The following is a 23,016-nucleotide window of genomic DNA, read 5'->3' as shown; positions in this document are numbered from 1 at the left end:
GACTTAAACATGTTCCACTCACGATATCCTAAATAAGACACTTTCCGTCTTTGTCACGCTGAAGCTTCTTGAAATTTCCTCTCAGAAATTGTCAGACGGTGAGAAATATCTCGTGCCTGTGAAAGTACTGAAAAAAACAGCTATTATTATCCGTCGGCGAGGTTAGCTTCTGGTCCATTTCAGTGGGAGAGGGAATCCCTCAACGTCACCAAGGATACCAAACACAACACCACAAGGACAAATATGGGCACGTACGTCAGCGGAACTCCGAGGCGGGACTTAAAATCCCTTGGTTGTAGGCTAGTCGAGGAGGATGGATTCATTCATAAGACAAGATCTGCTACTGTGCACCGTAAAACTATCTTAAATTCACCGGCGAGTCGTGAACGGACTTTATGGATAAAATCTTCACTTTTCTAACGAGGATAAAACAAAGAGCTCCGGGGATTTAACGGCAAACGAGAGGACTTCGTATTTGGGACAACATTTTCAACGCGGGGAACCGGATTAAGCTTCTTCATGCAACTTTTTTGGAAAGAAACCAAGAGCATCTTGCCGGGAAATAACAGAAAAATTAGCAACGGTGAGTCGAAATTTTCATTACGGAGTTAAAGCAGTATAAATCATTTAATGTATCTGGAATTATGAGCTGTAGCTGAGTCGGACACATCTCTCCACCACTAAAGACAACTTCCTCATTTGATAGCGTACAAGTATTATAAAATACAATGTTAAGACGGCTCTCGAATAGTCCGCATCTTGTTATTGTGGAGTTTATTCACATGCACTCGACAAAATAGACTGATTAATCACTCTGGTAACTAGTATAAAGTTTCTATATCAACAACTATTCAAATCCAAAGCTATTCTCTCTCGACAGCAGCGACTAGACTTTAATCGTCTTGTGTGCCGCTGCCCTGACGCTGCAGGTGACATCGAGCTCTCTCCGGTAACTGCAGGTGTTGCGTTCACACTCGGCCCCTTTGGGGAGATGTACCAAGGGTTCCCCGGCGACCCCGACAGCGGATCCCGTGGAAGCTCCTCTCCATCCATCGAGTCGCAGTACCTTTCCTCCGTGGACTCCTTCGGGAGCCCGCCGACCACCAGTGCTCCGCAGGTAAGTTGGGAATATTACGTGAAAATGAGACGTCTTAACGCCGGTAGCACATTTCTGTCAGGCTTTGACAGCGTGCTCGGTTTGCGGCGCGCCGCAGAGCCGATGACACGGTCCTGGAACTCTCCTACGTAAGCGTCGGAACCCCGCCCCTCCTCGCTGTTTCTCCTCCACGCGCTCGTTCTCCTCTCTCTGGCCTCGCCGTGACGTAAATGGTTCTATTTTGGAGTGCTACGTCGCGTTGCCAAGGGGAACACCGGGGGTGTGACGGGGGAGGAGGAAGAAGGAGGGGGAAACAATGCTCGCGAGAGACGATTGGTCGAGAGAGAGCTGCCTGTCCTGGTGTCTCAACACGCTCAGAAATGAATATTAATGACAGTCGATGCTGTTGACCTCAAACAAAAAGAACACAATTGGGCTTCCTGTGTGTATTTTTAGTACCACAGGCCCTTTGAGAGCACAGCAAGTTAACAGGCAACACAAATGAATTTTAAGATTCGGATTCTCCACTAATTTTCAATTCAGTTCCTTCCAGCCATGCATTTACCATACCGCTTATCCGTTAAGGGTGGGGGTTCACCCTGGACGGCTGGCCAGTCTGTCGCAGGGCCATCAGGAGAAATTAGGGGCTCAGTATTTTGCTCAAGGGTACTTCAGCATGGTCACCGGGGAGGTGAGAATCGAACCACCGACCCTTCAGTTGCAAGATGCCCACGCTACCGCCAACCCCTGCCGCCCCTTTATTCAATTGTAAATTTAATTGAAAATGTAATTAATACATTTTTAATTCAGCAGTGTTTTTTACATGTAAACGTTGCATGAATATGGTCATATAATTTATGTTGATTAGAATTGAAAGTATTAAAGTATTTTAATTCTTTAAAGTTGACTTGAGGAGTGCATTAGTGATAATGGACCCTTGATGGCAGCACTGAGTTGTGTAACATATTTTTGCATACAGTGATTGGTATGCGATCTACAAACGAGAGAAAACAGTTGATCCTCCTTTTGAATAAGTGTGTTTGCTAACTCATGCCAGCTTCTATGTGTTGTGTAACTGTTAATGTCTCCTCCTCAGGAGTGTGTGTCAGCAGGAGCTGGCTTGAGCATTGTGGGCAGCGGGCCGGGGACCAGTGTTGGAGGGGAGATGCCCGGCTCATTCGTGCCGACTGTCACTGCCATCACCACCAGTCAGGATCTGCAGTGGATGGTTCAACCAACCCTCATCTCCTCCCAGGCCTCTGGACAAAGTGGGTCCACTGGCACCTCTACCATGACCCAGCCGGTGTCACTGGTCGACCCGTATGACATGCCGGGCCCCAGTTACTCCTCAGGGTCAGGGTTCACTCCTCCAAGTTCAGATACTCCTGGGCCAGCACCAGGCCCAATCCGCCAGTCCAGAACCCGCAGCCGCCGTACACGAGACGAGTCTGTGAGTGAAGATGGAGATGTTGGTGTGTTAGTAAGTGTGTGTGTTTGAACGGTTTGTTTGTTGGCCCTTTGCACATGACACATACAACCCAGACCTCACTTACAGCTACTGTACCCTAGCTGCACACAGACACAAGTAGGCAAATAAGCAAATACAAAAGATACAAGTCTCTTATTAGACCTCCAGTTCATCTTATGTCATGTGAATATCCCTTACATTGAAACTTACACAGTGTTCATTAAACTCATCGCCGCTAGGTAAATGCATCTGCAGTTCAAACTGGATGGCGTTTGCACATGCGGCACCATTCCTGCTTTTCCAGGAGGGTGTATAGAGCACGTGCTCTGCTGGTTGAGCCGGCTTCTTCCAGTTAGCCCCCTGCTAAACGGAATGCTGCTCTTATAGATTTGTGAATAGAATAGAAATGTGAATTAACGAGTCATTTTACAGCAATTGTGTGATACCCAAACAACAATGCCATTACTGCTTCCGATAAGGCCATCTGCTAACTTATACCTGGATACATAATCATTCCCTGGTATGAAATACATAATTCATAGTTGCTGCAAACTGATGCTACAGAGAGCTATAAAAATGCAAAAGTACCTTAAAAGCACAAGAAAATGAATGACAATAGAAATCAATAAATAATGTTGGGATGGTAGTGCAGATGCGCAAACCAGATACGTCGCTTTGGACAAAAGCGTCTGCTAAATGAAATTGTAGAATTGCAGAATTGTAGATGCTTGTTTGAACAAAAATGTTCACAGCTGCTTCTTGGAAGTGTCACAGGGAGCAAGGGACAGTAAAGACATGGGGAAAATATTAAGAACCAGACAAGGGAGAAAAGGAGGGGCGGGCCTATGTTTAGGACTATTTTCAGGAAGGAACATATATCAAGCTACAGAATATGAATTTTTGCAAAAACCTAATTTCTCTCATGAACTCTCAATCTCTAAAGGGAAGTTATACACTTAAGACAGTTCTAAATCATGTCCCTACCCATACAATATGGCACATTCTCATCATGCAAAGACAAACTTTTCTCCTGACTGTGTGTATTTCTCTTCCTCATCCTAGCTCACACCAGAGGAGGAGGAGAAGAGACGTGTTCGGCGAGAGAGAAACAAGCTGGCTGCCGCCAAATGTAGAAATCGCCGACGAGAGCTCACAGACAGACTGCAGTCGGTGAGCTTGGTCTTTTTATAGCACTCAGATTGAATAATGTCATAATAGCGTGCTTGTTGATGCACGCGTGCAGGTGTGTTTAAAAGAAGGATGATTATGATAATGGGGTGTTTAGTTGTGGTGAGAACAATTATAGTAGTGAAGACTATTACAACAGCATTCATGGCCTAATTAAGGTGGTCTGATATAAGCTGCTTACTTTTGGGGATGGTGTTGAGGTGGTGTAGCTAACGCTTGTCCTATCTCCCTCCCTCTCTCCCTCTCTCTCTCCCTATGCTTCACCTCTCTTTCCTCCTCTGCTCATTTTACCACCTCTTCTTTTTGACCTCCTCTTCTTCTGGCTTTCCTTCTCTATACTTGGCAATAGGAGACAGACATCCTGGAAGAGGAGAAGGCAGAACTGGAGGCGGAGATCTCGGAGCTACAGAAGGAGAAGGAGCGCCTGGAGTTTGTCCTGGTGGCCCATCAACCAAACTGCAAGATTCCATACCAGGAACAGCCTCAGCAAAGTTCGGCTCAGCTCCCTCCGGTCCAGTCCCAGCTCCCTCCCCAGACCTTACAACCTCCTGCCTCCATTGTGGGCTTGGTGGTGAAGGAAGACTCTTTCTATCTGCCTCCTGCCTACACAGCTCACCCGGCCTCCACACAGTCCCAGCTTCCGGTTCAGCCGCAGCAGCCGCAAGTCCAGCCGCAGCCTCAGCCAGGATTAATGCAGGAGGTAGAGTTTTCTAGTTCTTTCTATGGTGAGCCAGCGCCTGGCGGGCCGTGCCTCATGGCCAGCGACAGTGGTGGTGGTGGTGGTAACCATGACGATGCGGCCATTGGCAGCCACAACACCTCATACACATCTTCATTTGTGTTCACCTACCCAGAGGGAGCCTGCGGGGTCAGTGCCAACCAGCGGAACAGCAGTAGCGAGCAGTCATCTGATTCCCTGAACTCGCCTTCACTGCTGGCGCTTTGACTGACCGACAAACACACAAATATTCGCTCGCACATACCTTATGCTCGCTGGATGTAGAAGCTGAAAAGAAGCAACCAGTCATGTGTTTCTGATTAAAGTTTACACATAAATGCATTCCAATTAAGAGCCATATAAAGAGATAGTTGCACAAGAATTAAATTCCCATTGAGCTCAAAAGATAAAAATATATATATTTTTAAGCAACGAATATAAATGGACAATATGAGTCCAAGTTCTGATTTTATTCCCGACGAATCTTCATGTTCATTCGATGAGACCACAAACTCTCTATACGCTCCAACAAGCACCAGTGCCCCCACCTTGTTCCCTCTGCTGGTTGCAGTGTTCTTGCTCTCATCCTTTTCCATACCTTTCTCCCTTCTTCTTCTTGCTGAATGTATTTGTGCAACTCTAAAATAGGGACAAAGGTTCACCAGCTGGAGACAGACTGCTGGTATCTCACTCACCTCTAACCCTTCATCTGCTCGACCTCCCTCTGCTTCTTCATATGCTGCTCGGACTTGGCAAGTTGGGGATCTGAATCTTGTGCTTTCCTCTCTCGTTTTTTTTTTCTCTCTGACGTCTGCCTACCTGCCATGCGACCCATCTCTACCCATCTGTGTTTCTCCTCTTCTGTTTCTATGTTTCTCCCTCTCTCTGAAGTCTTCGAGCCCCGAGAACCCGAAGACCCCCTCCAGCCCTTGGGACCTTGAGTGAATGACGGCCCAACTAACACACCCTTTTGCACCCTCTCACACAAGGACACGGACGCAACAACCCCCCCCCCCCCCAAACATACAGAAGACCCCACCCCCACCCCACGCTCCCTTTTTCTCGAGCGCGTTACTCAAAGAGGATCTTTACAATGAGCAGCAGCTGAACACTTTCATACATGCACATAATTGATGCAAAATGCAAGACGGACGCCACTGTCTTCTGCTGAGCCATTTGACAATGTTCACACAATGAAGATCTCATGTTGTGAGGCTGGAGAACGAGTCAGCAGGAAGGGAGGAAAGAAGACTCAAGTGGAGAGGAGCAGGATGACTCCCTTCCTAAACATCGATTTTTGCAACTAAAATGTTGAAAATGACGAGAGCGCCAAATGTTCAAAGAAAGCAAAAATCCTGCTCTTGCCAACTGTGTGGAGGGGTGACCTCAGTAAAAAAAAACACCTTCATACCACAGAGACTCATCACCCTGGGCCTACATGTGCACATTCGCATCATCGCTTTCAAGTCTCCGGACTGAAGATACAGACGTTGTGTTGCACCAGTTCTATGTTTTACCAGCCTGTTTGCTCAGAATCAATCCGATGTGAACCAATGCCTTTATTTAGAGGAGGGTTTTTTTGTAGAGATCCAGACAACCTCTTAACATTGGGCTCAGTGGTCTCAGCATCTCCCCTGCTCCCTCAGCGGAGACAAGGCGGAGGAGCGTTTATTACGAGTGCACCCACTCGGAGGCACCTGGCCTGTTTATTTCTTTCTTTAGTGAGGTTGATATGGCAAGTGAGCACAAAACAAGACCTGGAGACAAAAAAAAGGGTAGAACACGTGGGCTGATCTTGTGGCGTGAGCGTCCTTTCTCTGCCTGTGAATTTGTACAACTTGTTTTTCCTGTATGTTTGAGTGAGATTTGTTCTATATTTGAATGTTTGTTTGTTTGTGAGTTTGTTTTTTGCATTGACCTCTGCTTTCACTCGTACTGTTGCCTTGTTTTTGTTTGTTTGCTCTTTTTTTAAGATTTACTCTTAACTGTTACTATTATTGTTGCATTGTAACTATTGTTTCATTATTTTATTGTATTTTCATTTGGCAACTCTGGAGGCATGTTGTGCACTACAAGGGTTTTTCTGTGTCAAAAAAGAAACCTTATTATAAGTCTATATGCATATACATATATACAGGTAACGTATATATAAGTGTATGTACCATATTGTAAAATATGAATGTCTGAAGACCTAAATGGGATATTTTTGTCAATGAAGAACCAGATAAGATGTTACTGAGGTTTAGTTTTAAAATCAATATTTTTATAACAGAACAAAAAAACTATAAAATTTTAAGATATTGCCCTGTCCCTCAACATGAAGCACGATGTCACTGCCTCTCTTAATGTATATTTATGTTTTATAAACAGTATAAAGCACTATCCAAGACAAAGTAAATGTATGTCTATACTATGATGTAAGCAGGTTGTGGCCTTTGTTTTGTTTATTTGTTTGTTTTTCTCTGTGAGGTCTGTCCCAAAGCTACTGACACCGCCACCGCCAGCAAGATGCAAAATGACGCAAAAAAATGTGATTGAATGTCATACACATATTAAAAGTGTTCAGACTATAACATAAGGACTAAACTGTTTAATTTAAGGACAAAGTATTATATGCATTTCTGCCCAGTATAAGCATATCATTTAATAATATTTCTAACTGAAATGTGTATTAGAAAAATAAGCACATTTTGTTGCAAAAAAGTATCTTGTACTCAAATTTGTTGTCGAATTAAGAGAATACATTTGTGATTGTACTTGTCAGATAAGAAGATTTATTTTCACTAAATAAACATGTTTAATCAGAACAACGCCTATATTAATGCTATAATTTTCTGTCAAATGTGGCTCTCGGTGGTCAGAATATGGGCAGACCTCACATTGTTGATGAAGAACTGTACTTGTACAGATGTTGGAGATGCCTTTTGATTTATCTCCAAATGCAAATGTGATGAGAATATGTTCTGGTGTCAGAATGAGCATAAAACATATTCAATAGTTCTCATGTACATAGTTTTTTTTTTATGTGGTGCTACTAGTTTACAATTATAACAATGCAGTTTCACATTGTATGGTGGAAGTTGCTGAGGCTCCGGATGAATGAAACGCACTGTTTGTATCATGTGATCAACAGCCAATAACATGGGGAATCTGAAGCAGGTGAAACTATGGAAGCCCAGTAATAACTTGTAATTCCACCATATTTGAACATTAATTTCCTGCTATACGTTTCAAGTGTGAAATCGATCGCAGAGGGCCCTCGTACTGTACCTGCACCTCACACCGACGCCCCTGATCACCACACAACATACTAGACTCATTCTGTCATCAAATAACTTGGGTTTAATTTTCTGTCGTGTTACAATCACAAATGGGTTACTGATGAATAGGAAGAGGAGAAATATCTAGCAACTATAGCCTGTATTATGCCATGGCTAAAAATGCATAGAGCTTTATTATTTTTCTAAGATGAGGTGAATGTTGCAATGTATTTCTATTTTTCCACAAGTCCCTGATTTTCTCCTTGGTATGAAATGCAATACTTATTATCCTCTTGGATAAACGAGATGTAGCAAATCCCACAGTGTTCATACTGAACTGCTACTAGATGTCCAGTGCGATGATATATTGCTATGATTATCATGTTGTTTTTGGCTGAAATGTTAAAAGTTATTCTTATAACTTACTGTTACATATAGTTTTGTTTGATAAAATGATGTAGAGACACTAATAAGGTTCATCCATTTTCACAAGTCATTTCTTTTGTAACATAAATAATATTCGTTTAATAGGAGTCGCATCTGTATGAGTAAAATTTTACTCCACAGTAATGTGTATTTTTATTACGGCTACAGGTGTTACCAAAAAAACAGGATTGCTAATAAGACGTTTTGAGATCTCAACACTGAAAGGTCAAAAGAAACTTTATTAATATGTGACTCTGGCTTAGCATTTACATCCCCTTACATTCAACAAGGTGCTCTGATATCAAATTTACTATTTCTCAGTTTAACTACCTTCCTGAACATGACTATCAAGTGCTCTTTGCTTATTTTTATAGGTGTGATATTAATGTTTTTAAGCTTGAAGAGGACCAAAGTGTGTGAATTTTTTTTTTTTTTGCCAGTTTCTGCTCTCTGAACTTCTCTCTATATATTTCTGGCTCTGTTTTCTCTCTGTACTACAAAAATTTATGTGATGAAGTATTTCTTCTCAAACTGCAAAAGCCTGGTGACATGTCTCCTTTAATGATGGTTTGACCCAATTTTCAATTTGAGAAGAAATTACATTAATAAACAGCATATTACCAAGTGACTCTTGATTTTGTTTTACTTTGGGTGATCTTTTGACCTTTGCAAGATTTTTGTCAGGTACTGTAGTTATATCGTTGTTTAGGTGGGCCACATACGGTGGGCATTATCCTAGGAAGGGATCATGATTTATCCTTTAGCTTTCTATGTTTAAGTAAATGTTTTGTATTAAATGTAAATTTTAAAACAATCATATTTAACCTGCTGATAATTGTGTATAATGTTAAAAAAAAAAGTTCATCACGGATTGAATTGGTCAAAGTGACATTTTAATATATCTTCTTTAGTCTGACAACTTCCCAAAAACCACACAGATTCCATTTCAGTAAAACTGAGAAAGCTGGAATTCTAAAGATTTCAAAAGTTGGAACAAGGGGATAATGGGCGTTTTTTCTTGAAAACAGTTCATCAGTTCTAGAAGCCAAATGAGTGTTATCCATCCATCCATCCATTGTCTTCCGCTTATTCCTACATTAAGGGTCGCAGGGGGGCTGAAGCCTATCCCAGCATCAACAAGCAAGAGGCGGGGTTCTCCCTGGACAGGTCGCCAGTCCATCGCAGGGCCAACATAGAGAGAAAAACAACCATTCACACTCACATTCATACCTATGGTCAATGTAGAGTGTCAATGAGTGTTATTCACAGACTAATTCTTTAAAGACAAATTACTGTCAAAATCAATTGTTGCCTATTGTTTTAGATCTATTAGCACTAATATGAGCCAAAGTCAATACTGAGTCAATATTTTCCAAAAAGTAACTAAAAGACCATTTATAATGTAATCAAGTATTTTCAAACCAGTAATTTAGAAGGCCTGCATGCACAAGAACAAATGGTAAAATGAATCCAGAATTTTTTTTAAATAAAGAAAAATAAAATTTTTTTGACTCGATTATTGTATTTTTATCATGTATTATTGTGACACTTCATCCAAACGCATTCTGATTGTGAGCTCAGTCTGTGTCGCTCTCTAGTGATTATTAATGGAAATTCACTCAATTCTATCGGAAGTTACGTTTGGGAGAGGCTGACGTCACTGTACGTGTGGAAACATGGCGTCCGTCACAACAGGTGAGAGCATAAAGGCCGGGCTAGCTTATGTGGTTATTTATCAAGATATTTAGCGTTTCATTCACAGATATGTCCACTTCATGAATTTCCAACAGTGTCGAGGGTTGTTTCGTCAACCTTTGTCCGGTGAACGCCGCAAACCGCTATTTACAGGTTTTAATTTACGACTATAGCGCCAGTATGATGCTAATGCGGAATGCTAACACAGGCGCTCCCTTTAGCGGGCTCCATTCGTATGTAAATGGAGAATTTCACGTTTAATTATGAAATTGTCATGAAAAAGGAGTAGTGCGTTTAATTGTTGGCACTTTAAATCTTTGAATTGTTAAAGTTACCCAGTAAATGGTATCGTGCTAACCGTACTTATACATTTCGGGATTTAGTTCTGATTTGTAGAAGGCGTTTTTACATTCAACTTTAACTTACTCTGAATTAAGACTCATGGTGTTACAATATCCGTTAGACAATCTCTTAGGGTAGTGCCTCTCCAAGATTGAAGGAGAACTTAGTAACCGTGTGAATGTGGCCACCCGTTTCATCGAGACCATGTTGGACAGAGCCATTGTTGTGGCAGCTGCTGTGCTCCCTTCGCCACAGATCTTTACATCAAGTTGAAGACGTGTCATCATCGGTGTTATAAATATCCTCCAGCTGGTCATGGTCAGCATGTGTCACAATTCAGAAGGCTGCAGTCTCCTCGGATTGACGTCTCCCGCTGGCGTTTTTGTGCCAGACCACTGTACAGTGTTACTGAGACCCATCGTCACTAATACAGCGTAATAGTTATGTTGATGAGGCCTGATAACTTTTACTGGGTTTCAGAAACTATGAATAGAAAGGCCTGTCCAGTTCAGTCAGGCTCTGTGGAGTTAAGTTACATTTCAGGGATGGACTTATTGAGTAGATACACTTGTATGATTTCCTAAAGAATTTATCACTGATGCTTTAACTTTTTTCTGATTTTCCTACTTGTTCATCGTAGTTGCGATTCAGAATTCAGTATCCAAGTTGTGATCAGTACTCTTGAGAAAATAAAACTTAGTCACACACACAGCTTTTATGATCTTCATCCACCCCTATTAAATTTTAAATGAATGAACTGTTTTATGCCCTCACATTGTTGTTTATATGATTTGAAATGCCAGTCAGCATTTTGAAGATGTAACCTGGTTTTTGCATGATGGGCTTTTCTGACACTAGAGAGTCTGGTTTACTAGTAATTCAGAATATGACTGCATCTATCAACAAATCTTCATTACTTGCAACTCAGTTTTTTGTTGTTGTTGTTTTTTACATTTTAAGCGAGTTATTAGATATGTGTGTGATTCATGTTTTTTTAATTTTTGCAAATTTTGCTGACACTTTTTTTTGTCTGAAGCCACCTCAGAGTGGATTCAGTTTTTTAAGGATGCAGGGATCCCAGCTGGCCTGGCTGTCACATATGCAGTCTCCTTCGTGGACAACAGGTAACCACATGCCTCCTCTTTTGTTGGCCTGACATGCACTTCCACTGCTCTCTTAAATCACTGCTATAGGGTCTCCTGCATAGGAGCAGAGCTGTGAGTGTTGCAACTCACAATGGATGGTCTCCCTGGGGATGACATATAAACCACATGCCAAATAAAGTGTGTCTGTGACAGCCATATATTAAAGTGAATTCATCCTCAGTTGTGAAGATAATTAGCTCCGTCAGAAGTACAACTGTAACTTGAAACAGCAATTTATTCTGTTGTTAATATGAAAATTTGTTTAATTAACATTTGATTTTGTTTTTGTTTCACCCAGAGGGGAACAGACGTACTTAACAGAATTTGCTGCCTTTTCCTGCAGAATTCAGAAGAACATGCTAATGGACCTCAGTAAGGACATCATGATGGACCTTGGAATCACCGTCGTTGGTGACATCATTGCCATTCTTAAACATGCCAAGCAGGTCTACCGGCAGGTGAGATAGAAGTGAAGAGCTTTGAAGTAAAGAATTGTTAAAGTTGGATGGTAAATTTGAAGGGTAGGTAGATGCACCTGCTGTGAGTCGCCCAACTCGCGCTTTAGCCTAAACATAACTTGCGTATCCATTAACCTTGCTTCATTGTTCACCCCTGAGATGAGTGAGTCTCTCGAATTCAAAATGAAATGTCCCATGTATGCCTGTCTTCCCTCTTCAGGACATGTGCAAAATGGCCACAGAAGCCATCTCTTCAGGACAGACCAGTGTTCAAGCAGAGCTCAGAAGAACTGCCAATACTCGTATGTGCATAATTTTACATTTCCAGTTACTGCAATGACCATATGGACCGTCAGTGCTAGTTAGTCATATGCAGCAGTAGCTATTTTAACAACACCTCCAGACGATTGTACCCACTGTCACACAAGCAGGAACAAACAATTAAGAGAAGAGAAACACAAGCCAATGAAGATTGTTTCTCTTTTCTCAGCTGCCACCCGAATGATTGCCAATGCTTTGAGCCATGACTCCCCACCAGCCACTCCAGCCCGTCGACCGGACAACCGTCTCTCTGTCACCGTGTCCAACATGCAAGCAAACAAGATCAAAGCAGGTAGACTTCTCTGGCTGGAAGTTTATTTTCACCCAACCATTTCCCTCTCCCTTGACCCAGTTTACACGCCCCTTTTCTGTCAGTTATAAGTCAGCCAGCCGATGAAGGGAACGGGTTGCCAGCAGTGAAACGTCGGCGGGTGACAGCTGAGATGGAAGGCAAGTACATCATCAACATGCCCAAAGGCACCACGGCACGTACACGCCGCATCCTGGCCCAGCAGGCCAAGAAAGGTAGGCCTGACCCGGTGGTCTGGGCGCCGCGACAGCCCCGCTCAAATGCAGCTGTCGCTCATCACAGCTAACCAATACTAAAAGTTCTCGCTGACTTCTTTCATACTAAATCTCAATCAGAAGACTAATATCTGAACTGCACAGCCTGCTTGGCCTTCGTTCATTGGTCATGTGGTCTCTACCTGTATTTCGCCAACACTCTTTGTAATCCTTGCTTGTGTTTGTCTTTTCAAGCTTTCCTTCATGTAAAAATGATTTCTGTCTGCACCACCTTTTTCTATCAAATTAACTCTTAATTGTTTTAGAAGGAAAAAGAAAGTTTGAAGCTCTTCCACGCCTTTTCTCAGGGTTTATTGTGCCTTCATGAGGGAAAAAAACAAAGCAGTCATTAGCCAGTTTTCACAGAGATTACTTAATACTACTGTAAAAAATTATTTGCTTATTCATACTGAACAAAAACACACTGGTTTAATTCCATCCAATCGCATTCATTATACAGATGCTGTAGGTAGCTGTTACACTACTTCTTTCACGCTAACTTCTCTGCTGCAGACCATTTTGTTCCTCTCCTGTCTTTTTGCATTTTTATACAATTGACAAAGTGTAACAGTCTTAATTTTGATCAGACAAATGACTTTGTGTATAATTTTAACCATTTTTCTTTTGAGTTTGGCAATCTTGAGGACTACAGGGTCAATTGAAGCAGCTGCCTCTAATGTGTGTTAATCAAGACTAAAATTGCAAATTTTAGAATTGATACATTTAGAGCCCATTTTAATGAAGAGGGCAGCGACACATTGCAGCTTTTTAACCAGCTACAAGAGCAGATTTGTGTTAAACTCATGGTTGATAAGCAGGACCGTTAACTTTCATCTCTGACCTGGCATTTCATTTTTGCTCTGATTATTGCTAAGATTCATCAAGGCATGAAACAAACTTTCAGACTCAACTTTCACTCCCTCCCCCCTTGTTACTTTGACTGAAAAGGTCTGAACCGCACCTCTGTGTTTGCAAGACTTGGGGCTGAATCAAAGGTTGATACAACAACAAGCAATAACAAGGTGAGAGACGTTAGTTCATCATTGTCACGAAAAGAACCATGAAGTTAATCATGTCCTGACTAATAAAAAGGCTCTCGTCTTGTCAGCCAACGGGTGTGTTCAGTCGTCTGGACAGAGCGGATGAAGGAGAAGAGGAAGTGAGGTCAGGAAACATTGCCGCTGACATACATGCAGACGATGAGGACGACAGTGATGGAGAAGGCTCAGTCCTTCAGTACGCCGGTGTGCTCAAGAAAACCTCTCCTTCCTTGAAGAAAGAGTCTGTTACAAAGCCAGCCCCGACCACTTTGCGGCGTTTAGGAGGAAAATTCAAACTACCGTCCTCTGACACACCCACCTCCTCATCCCCTAATGGCCTTCCCCCTGCCAAAGTCAGTGTGCTTCAGAGACTGGGCAAACTCCCCGCCACCACCACACACCAGAGCACGGCTGTTTCCCCTTCAGCTGCTGACACACAGGATAACAGAGTGACCAGCACCAGGCCCAGAGCTCAGCAGAAACCAAGTATAGCCAGCTCCAACGTCAGCAGCAGCACCAGGGCAGGAGGAGGGCCGGGGGACTGTCTAGGAGCCCAGATGGACTTCAAGGCTATAAGTGTTTTTAAGAGACTGGGCAGCAAGAGAACCTAACACACACACACACACACACACACACACACAAATTCAGACTGTTTCTTTGAGAACAATTTTTATCACCAGTTTTTAAATTAATCCTGACCACATAACGGACAGCAGATTACAATCAGATTTTCACCCCTCCTCCTGAGTGAATTGACGATTTCAATGCTGAAATATGACTTTGGGTAGGGTTTTAGTCGCTCTTCATGCAATTGAAATAAGTATCACCCCCCTTTGTGATTTACAAGCATTTTCCGTTATTTTGTTGCTTCACCGGAACACTATTTATCACGTCTTTATTATCATATCTGTCATTGTAATTTTAAAATGTATTTAAGAATATGTGAGCTGAAGTTATGAGCATGACATCAACCAAACGGCCAGAATGGAGGTTTTAATTTCCCCAAGAACTCCACGTGTAAGAATGCTGCTCTTTAAATGTCCTTTTGAGATTCCTCCCTTTGTGGTTGTGTTGATATTTACCTGAAAGTGAAGGAGTCCTTAAAAACATTGGAAAATGTGTCCACACCCCATCCTCACATTTTATAAAAATGAACCGCAGGCGGATAGAGGAAAAGCCATGAGGGGGATGGTTAAGTATTTGCATTTCCCGTTAACTTTTCCGCCTCAAAATTACATCTTGTGCCATATTTTAAAGTGGAAAAGGTTGACGAAATGCCTCCCAATATCAGCCGTGTGTGTGTGTGAGAGTGTGTGGGTGGGTGTGTGTGTGTGTGTGAAGACATGAAATACAGTTGCACCTCATTGACACTTGAAAAAGCAACGCACCCCTTCCTCCGCACATGTGGAGCAAGAGTTTAACCTCTGGACACCCAAGTCAACTTTTCTACCACAGTACTGAGAACATTTTCTACAAACACCTACTTGAAGATCGCATCAGTAGAATATTTTTTATTTTGAAATGCAATGTATAGATTTGGTAGACTTGATTTCTCACAGCACAGAAGCTGTTCTGCTGAATATTTTTCTATATGTTTAATGCGTATTCATGTACAGAAACAGATGCCATGCGGCCGGCTGGCTGAGTGTCGAGGGGCTGCAAGACTGAAGCGCCAGGTAGTTTTCCTTCCCGGCATGAGTCATTAACCATCTTTTAGATGTCACACCAGAACTTTTTACAGCTGTAAATATTTTTGATTTTTTGTTTTGTTTTTGTTTTTAAGGAAGAAAGTGTGTATGCACATTAAGTGTTAAAAAAAGCAACTCCTGAATTGGGAAAGAATGATGCTTAAAATAAAAAAAAGAGGGGTCCAAATGTATTTGCTGTCCTTTTTTCCCTTATTGGCAGAGGCATTACAAACTATATCAGCAAATATTGACATGAAAGTTTGTGTAATCAATATTTCCATCCCCCAGAGAATATTAAAAGGAACATTTCTCAACTCCAATTTAAAAAGAGGCTGCCGTCACGCAATGTCAGCTGAAGTGTTGATGTTTGATGGAAGGATGCCCTGACTGCAGGATGGACACGTTCTCCAGAGTGTAATCAAGGGCTTTTCAACGTTTATCTTATAGTTTTGGCTACAAAGATAAAAGATGTGTTTTTCTAGATTGATCTGATTGAGCTCAAAGGCTTGGAACACTGACATTTTTCTGTCCCCTGCAGAGCCAGACAAAAAGATAAGATACCCTTCTCTCCTGTATGCGTGACTGGATCTCGATTATCTAGACCTCTGACAGTGTACCAAATCCACTGGAGTAATTGTGCAGCCTTTTTGGTGAATCACTTTATTGTTTGTATGATTGTTGCTTATCTGTTGTGCTTATTGTTCCTGCTGTAGTAACTGTCTTAATCTGGTACATGAGTTGGTATGTGTGTATGGGCAGGCTATATTAGCACCTAGAGGTCAAACCAGTTCTACAAATCTTAATCCAGACTCTGGGGGTGTGTGAAGAAGATATCTGCCTCCTATTTTGGTACAGCCATCACCAAAACATCAAACATCCTAAACAGGGTAGGAAACATTGTCGGACCCTATTATGTTCTTTAAAATCAATGGCTCATGTATGTTCAGGGTTGCTGTTTTTGGCCACTGTAAGTGTGCAGCGTGCTACAATGGCACTTGGCACACACTAGTGTTTGGGAGGAGATTGTGGTGCAGCTGTGTGAATATGTTGCGCAGGTTATTGTTTTCGTTAGTAGGAAAGCAAACAGGGTTTTCTGGGCTGATCTGCAGCACAGTGACACAAGTTCCTGCTAGAGGATATACGCACATTCTAATCATGCAGCAAGCAAACTACTCCTGCATGGCACAATACTGTTTAAAATACGATGACTGATCACGCACACTGATCGTCGGCACATCTCTTACCAGCAGCCACAACAGAGAGAGTGTTTAGCTGCTCTCCCAGCATTTATGTTTTATGCTGAGCAATAATTAATTATTCATAAATGTGTATATGAACTCTTAAAATGAGGAGGAGCTGATTCATCATATATCCCTGATCTGTTTACCAGAAAATGGGCCATTTTACAGAACTGGCACTATTTGCATTTTGTAACGTCTCAAAAAGAGACCTTTCCATCATTTTTTTTTTTACAAATGATACACATGCATAGCTATTCCTAATGGTTAATGCTCCAGCTCAAGCATTTCACATGGAAGATTTGTTATATAAGTGAAAGGTTTGTGGTTTAAGAATAACATCAGTAAACACATGAAATAAAGCTGAATGGTCGTAATTCGATCAAAAATACAGAAAACGGAGAGTGATCATGTTTAGTTTTTCCCTCTGCTGTTGCTCAATGTGCTTCATGAAGAAACCTGGATATACACAATGCGTACTATGAACTTCATTTTAGGAACTGGTAACGTGCCATGCGAAGCTGCTTAAAACAAGCATTAATTCTTAGATAATAAGGCCCAGGTAGCTCTTACGAGATTGTCGTGGATCATGGAAAATTTCATCCTTGGTCAGAGAAATAAATATTTGTAAATTGTGCTGTCCTTGAAAATGTATTTCTCGAAAGAGGGAGTGCAATACGTGCACTTACATACATAGAATAGCATAGCACACAACATAGGTTGAGAATGTGGGCTCCCAAAGTCATCACAGGCGAATATGTCTGAAAGCAGTTTGTATGCAGTGCTGTTGTGCATGCAGATCTAGGAGCCTGTAAAGTCAGGGTATCTTGGTCCGAGTGAGCGTGGTGTCGTTCAGTGGTCACAATGCAGCTCCAGTTGCATTCATAGAGAGGGGTCGAGGTGTTAGGGGAGGGTCGCTGTCATAAGAAAGGGAGACTGGAAGAATACGTAGCATGAAGAATGTCATGGCTGTCTGATGTATGCGACTGGCGGATGGAGTCTGTACTGGTCAGCCAACGTAGGAGGAGGGGTTGGTAGTACAGAGACTGTCGCTGTGAGTTTCTTACATGGATCTTTGCTGGTCACATCAATGCAGAGATAATAGGTTTCAGCATCACTGACTTTGACCTCTTTCATAACAATGAATACTGTCCCAGCAGACTTAGAAGCTGTTTTAGTTGTGGCCCATCATGTAGGGAATCAGTGCCGGTCTTGTGGCTCCCTACATCCGAATGTTAGAAACCAGTCCCCAATTTATGCAGTCCCCTGAGCAGAGATTCACCCTGTCATTCGTCCACGGTCTGCGAGTGCAGATAATGTTCTGTCCATCACAGGGGTCAACGGTGAACTACATGGTCTGATTTACACATAATGCTACACAAGTGGTTGTTGAACCCCCTTTGGTGATGTGTTGTGTGGGTGTGGGAGATATGTGTGCCATTGTTAAATGTGCTGTCCACAGCCACCACAGAATGAGAGAGATTAAAAACGTGAGGAGAAAGTAAAGATATTATTTGTCTCCAGGGCATTGCCTCTCCTTTCCTGAGCTCATTGTCATGAAGCCATCTGGACTGATTGATGGCCTGAGGTGGTATTCTGGTTATTTGCATTCCATTGTCGTCCAGCGTGCGCTAATTGAGTTAGCTCATGTATATGGTCTCCAGGAGCTGTGTGTGTGTGTGTGTGTGTGTGTGTGTGTGTGTGTGTGTGTGTGTGTGTGTGTGTGTGTGTGTGTGTGTGTGTGTGTGTGTGTGTGTGTTTTTTACCGGAAGAGTGTAAAAGGGGTGCTTGGCTGACACTATGACCAGTCAACGCTGCCTCGCTATTTTTTTTTTTTTTAGCAGGTGTAGTTTGCTGTGTCAACAGCAGATGGTAGTGCTGTACTGTGTTGATGGACGTTAGACTGGAAATTGTCAAGCAGGGTGGGGATCCTTTTGCAGTAGCTTGCATGGATCCAGGTGACTCTCAGCAAACTTGACCACTATATGGGTGGTCAGCAACACATGGAATGGTCCCTGCCACCTTGGTGCACTATGGTGTGCAGTGGTTTGGATGCAGGCTGTGGAAGTGCTGCTTTTGCTTGTCCTGAGACTTGAAAGAGCACATTCGGGAGATTGTTACAGTACTGCAACATGGCATCATCACATTGACCTGGAGAAGGAAAAGGTTGGTAAGGTGGTCCCGCTCCTATATTTGGTGGTCATCTGAACAGGATCTCAAATGGGCTGAGATTTGACCTTGACCTTTTTTCGCATTCTCATGTATAGGAGGACTCAGTGGAAGTGCTTGGACCCAATTTTGCCCTGTTTTGTCACAGCACTTTTCCAGTTTTTGCTTTAGTGTGCCATTCTCTTTATCTACAGCCCCACCACTGCAGGGTGATAGGCGCAGTGTCTTCTCAAATCAGTTTGCAATAGTTCAGACAGTTGAGATATTACTTTGTTTGTGGGATGGGTGCTGTTGTCTGAGCTTAGCTTAGGTGGGATTCCCCATCTAGGAATGATCTCTGTTAGCAGAGCTATGGCTACTACAGAGCTTGTTGTGTGTTTTGCTAGAAGTATCTCAACTCATTTTGACCACATGCCCACTATGACTAAACTATTTCTTTTCTCTTCCCTTCCCTTCCCTTCCCTTCCCTTCCCTTCCCTTCCCACTGGACTGAGCTGAATGAATTCCATCATCAGGTGGTCAAATGGTATTTCTGGAGGAGGGTGTGCTGCTTAGTCGCGTAAATCATGCATGATTGACGGTAACTTTGGGCTACAACAGAAAATCCTTTCGTGAACCACTGTTGGGTTGTTGATAACGTTCCCCCTTTTGACGTATGGTCCAAACCATGGGTCAACTTTGCAAAGTGTGGAAAGAAGTGTTTGGGAAGACATTACCCTTAGAGATAGGACCAGAACTGTTTGTATGAGCAGAACATTTACACACAGCAAGAGCTCTTAGCAGCAAAATTGCAGACAGGAGATCTGCAACGAGACCAGCATGTTTCACTGGCATGCCTGTGGATGTAATGAATTTTCTCTGCTTCCAGATAGCACCAAAGTCATGGACCATGCCGAATGCATAGCGTGAATCTGTGTATGGAGCCACTTTGCAGGCTGATGTAAGAGCCACCAGTTTAGCTGCTTGGGCTGGGTATTGTTGTTGGACAGTACCTGAGACAAAAGTTGATGAGTCAGAGCAGACAGCATAGCCCACGCGATTTTCCCCAGTCATAGGCTCACGTGATGCTGAGCCATCAGCAGAATGGTTGTGAAACAGCAGCAACACAGTCATGATTGTTACCGTCACCAGGAAAAGGGAGAAGGGTGGCAGGCTTCAGAACAGTGCGTCTTTTGACTATAATATTGGGAAGATATAGCAGAACAGTGGAATAACACAACCAGTGAACTACTGAAAGGCGCAAGGTCTTTTGTTGGAGGAGAGGAAGTGTAACAGAATTGGGAACCAGTAGTCGTAAGATAAGCATAACCTACATTTTCTCTTAATGCAACAACAGTTTTCTCCACTGCTGCCACTGCCCTGAGGCATTTGGGCAGCACCGCAGGCACAGGATCAAGTTTGAGGGGGAAAAGTCTATGGGACGAAGTCTGTCCCCATGTTCTTGCAGGGGGACAGAAGTCATGCAGCCATTCTTGCCCTCAACAGTCTGTGTGAGGAGACTGCAACCCAACTTTCAGGTTAACGTGCTGTCAGCTGGCCAGTGGTGATGTGACAAAGGGGTTTATCAAATAGAGCACAATTTTGGATAAACATACATCAATATGAAACAATATCATTTGCTTTTTGGTGATTGGTTTGGGCCGCTGGGATAGGCTCCAGCCCCCCCGTGACCCTTAACAGGAATAAGCGGAAGAAAATGGATGGATGGATGGATGGATGATTGGTTTGGGAATGTGCTGAATCGCTTCATGCACGGAGTTGTAGATAGTTGGACTCTCACGGTATCCCTGGCAGAGCCTGGTGAACATGTAGCTCCTCTCATTGAGACTGAATGCAAACCTGTACTGGCTGTCCAGATGAACCGGAACGCTGAACGTTAAGAGCACAAGGATGAACAGCCATATACACTGCCTGAAGCTCTTGAACAAAATGCCACTCCGTTGGTTGTCCTGTATCCTGAATTTTTTTTTTTTAATGGAAAAATAGGTGTGTGAACAGGAGAGTTCTCACAGGGAACAATAACTCCAGCCTGTAGGGACTCACAAACAAGGGTTATGCCCTCAGCGGCTTCAGGTTTCAGGGGCTACTGGGTGATAGTGACAGGGTCACAGTTTCTTCCAACATCATAATTGTGTGACTCCCACAGAGTCCTTGGTATATTTTTCAGGACTGGAATGGACACTCTGTACATGAGTGGAGAAGAATGATGAGACAGTCTCCACATAGGGCACACAGGGGGAGCTTACCGGCAATGGGGTCCAAAAACAGTTTGCTGTGTGGGAGAAAAGAATGTGTAACCCTGTACAGAATTCCCTAACTACAGGACCCGAGGCTCAGATGGCGTTCACACATCGACTACTTAAGGGGGGGGGGGGGGGGGGGGGGATAACTCAAACGCTTTTAGACAGGTGAGAGTGGCACTGAAGTCAACTAAAAACGTAACACGAAATCTCTTACAACCACTGTGATCATATCTGACATGTTTCAACTGCTGGTATGTCTGATGTGTCAGTGTGTGTGAGAGGCTTTGCAGTAAGTATGTCTTCATTACTGTGGCGTGTGGGTGTGTGTGAGGCAGAACTTGTCTGATGACTCCTCCCTCTCAGCCACCCCCGGTTAGCACTCTGTCGATTGGCTCCTCTGGAGTCACGATGGTGCCTGTTCGGGCATTCACACACCCAGTGTCCTGATTGGCCACAGTAGAAGCACACATTCTGCCCCACATTGGAGAATGGTTAAACCAAGCCCCTATCCTCCTTTTTGTCCTCGTCCTCTGCCACAGAAACAACGCAGGCCAAGCCCAGGGACGTCATCACACTGCACAGTGGTTTGGAGCAGGGTGAGAGTAGCTCTGTGTAGATCATCTTGCTGTTTGTCTCTGTGTGCTCTTTTCTTTGCCGCTTGAGAATGTTCATAATGTACTGCATGGTGGCGCAGTTCACCCAGGTTGATGCCGTCACCGAGTCCAACACAGGTAGAAGCAACGGCCGCAGCTATTTCCGGTCCGAGGCCAGCATGGATTGGCTGTTGAAATGTGTCTCCCACACCCCTGAAGTGTTTACCAAGTCTTTGGGCTGTGGAAGCTGCAATGGTCATTGAAAACAGTAGTGAGGCAGACCAAAAAATCCTTGTCAATCTCACCAGGTTACTGGCTGCAAGCCATGGTTTTTATTATGTCCACTTTGTCGGAAAACTTGGTGCACATGACTGCAATGATGTCAGTCACAGCCTGGCGGGATGGGGTGAGTCCAGTCAGGGTTCACGCACCAAAAATCACCGGTGAGGACCTGAGACACCTTTTGAAAGTCTGTGGCTTCATTTTGATGGTCAGAAGGCATCTTACTTCAAATGTGGTAGGTCTGAATTCTTGGCAAAATGCTGAGAACGGCTCTTCAAACTTTGTGCCACTTAGGCTACTGGGTCAGGCAGATGTTGAGCAGCAGCCTAAACGTCTGCTTTAGTCCATGGACGGTGGACAAGGCCTTGGTCGTAAGGCCGTCCAGTGAGTGCTGGGGACAGGATTTTGGATGTTACAGCAGAGGTGGAGTCTGGTGGGTCAGGGTGTCTTGTTGATGACAAAGGGGGAGACTGTGTCTGTAAGAGTCCATCATAACTGGGAGGAGATCCTTCAAGTGGAGGAGCCGTGGACTGTGCGGTTCTTTGTCATGGGGTGCAGGCATCAAGGTCCACCTTCAGTGGGTGGCCAGTCAACTGCAGATAAAGACCGGAACAAGCCTGTGAGTATATTGGTTCAACATCTTTGTCAGAAACATTTCTATCACAAAGTTTTTCAACTTTTTTTTTTAACTCTTTATCAATTTTCGGCATTTCCCTCAACAGCTGTTTTCTTTTCCTCCATTTTGCTTTCATCTTTCAAGATTGTAGAACTTTTCTTTGACTCTCTATCATGTTTAATTTAGAGACTTTGACCCTCTTTTTCTTTGTTAATTCTTCTTCCAGTTTCTTCATTTTACTCCCCAACTCCAGTAATTTTGCAACACTTAATGAACCACGATTTGGTCCCGACGATCACTCAAGGGATCCTGTTCGTGATGCCAAGATTGCCGTGGAAAATTTTCCCCAATTGTGAAAGAAATATCTAAAAAAAACTGCAAGTTGAACTGTCATTGAGAGACTTTATTTCTTGCAAGCGGTAGTACAATATATGCACTTAAGAAGAGCGATGTAGCAGTCCACAGA

The 23,016-nt window shown here is 43.2% G+C and overlaps 2 protein-coding genes across 12 annotated transcripts; both read left to right on the top strand.

The window, feature by feature from the left end:
- Positions 1-318: 318 nt before the first annotated feature.
- On the top strand, positions 319-8,781 carry fosb (FosB proto-oncogene, AP-1 transcription factor subunit). 9 transcript variants are annotated; one of them, XM_086216291.1, is made up of 6 exons: positions 319-583; positions 930-1,117; positions 2,193-2,582; positions 3,627-3,734; positions 4,102-4,452; positions 5,362-8,781. In XM_086216291.1, exons 1-6 carry the CDS (start codon positions 520-522, stop codon positions 5,413-5,415), a joined length of 1,155 nt encoding a protein of 384 aa, XP_086072417.1. In that variant the 5' UTR covers positions 319-519; the 3' UTR covers positions 5,416-8,781. The 9 variants fall into 9 exon arrangements, with proteins under 9 accessions (XP_086072417.1, XP_086072416.1, XP_086072412.1 ...); XM_086216290.1 differs by having other exon boundaries at positions 4,607-8,781; XM_086216286.1 differs by having other exon boundaries at positions 960-1,117; positions 2,193-2,576; positions 4,102-8,781.
- A 1,016-nt stretch (positions 8,782-9,797) lies between these two features.
- c10h19orf47 (chromosome 10 C19orf47 homolog) lies at positions 9,798-16,163 on the top strand. 3 transcript variants are annotated; one of them, XM_086215192.1, is made up of 8 exons: positions 9,798-9,851; positions 11,230-11,317; positions 11,682-11,796; positions 12,017-12,098; positions 12,287-12,409; positions 12,493-12,642; positions 13,630-13,703; positions 13,790-16,158. In XM_086215192.1, the coding sequence occupies exons 1-8, from the start codon at positions 9,833-9,835 to the stop codon at positions 14,330-14,332; spliced, it is 1,194 nt and encodes a 397-aa protein (XP_086071318.1). In that variant the 5' UTR covers positions 9,798-9,832; the 3' UTR covers positions 14,333-16,158. The 3 variants fall into 3 exon arrangements, with proteins under 3 accessions (XP_086071318.1, XP_086071317.1, XP_086071319.1); XM_086215191.1 differs by lacking the exon at positions 9,798-9,851 and adding an exon at positions 9,920-10,004 and having other exon boundaries at positions 13,790-16,163; XM_086215193.1 differs by lacking the exon at positions 9,798-9,851 and adding an exon at positions 9,920-10,004 and having other exon boundaries at positions 12,493-12,567; positions 13,790-16,162.
- The last annotated feature ends 6,853 nt before the right edge of the window (positions 16,164-23,016 follow it).

The sequence above is a fragment of the Aulostomus chinensis genome, chromosome 10, assembly GCF_037954235.1.
Source record: "Aulostomus chinensis isolate RoL2024-O1b breed Wild chromosome 10, RoL_Achi_v1.0, whole genome shotgun sequence".
Taxonomy (NCBI): Eukaryota; Metazoa; Chordata; class Actinopteri; order Syngnathiformes; family Aulostomidae; genus Aulostomus; species Aulostomus chinensis.
Note: the sequence above shows the minus strand (reverse complement) of the source record. Positions and strands in the feature narration are given on the sequence as shown.

Excerpts from the sequence above, each read along its gene's own strand:
- fosb (XM_086216283.1), top strand. The coding sequence starts at position 520 with ATGCAACTTTTTTGGAAAGAAACCAAGAGCATCTTGCCGGGAAATAAC. Across the intron at positions 1,118-2,192 it reads CGACCACCAGTGCTCCGCAG|GAGTGTGTGTCAGCAGGAGC; the intron begins GTAAGTTGGGAA and ends TCTCCTCCTCAG. Across the intron at positions 2,583-3,626 it reads ATGTTGGTGTGTTAGTAAGT|CTCACACCAGAGGAGGAGGA; the intron begins GTGTGTGTTTGA and ends TCCTCATCCTAG.
- c10h19orf47 (XM_086215191.1), top strand. The coding sequence starts at position 9,932 with ATGAATTTCCAACAGTGTCGAGGGTTGTTTCGTCAACCTTTGTCCGGT. Across the intron at positions 11,318-11,681 it reads GTCTCCTTCGTGGACAACAG|AATTCAGAAGAACATGCTAA; the intron begins GTAACCACATGC and ends CTTTTCCTGCAG. Across the intron at positions 12,099-12,286 it reads CAGAAGAACTGCCAATACTC|CTGCCACCCGAATGATTGCC; the intron begins GTATGTGCATAA and ends CTCTTTTCTCAG.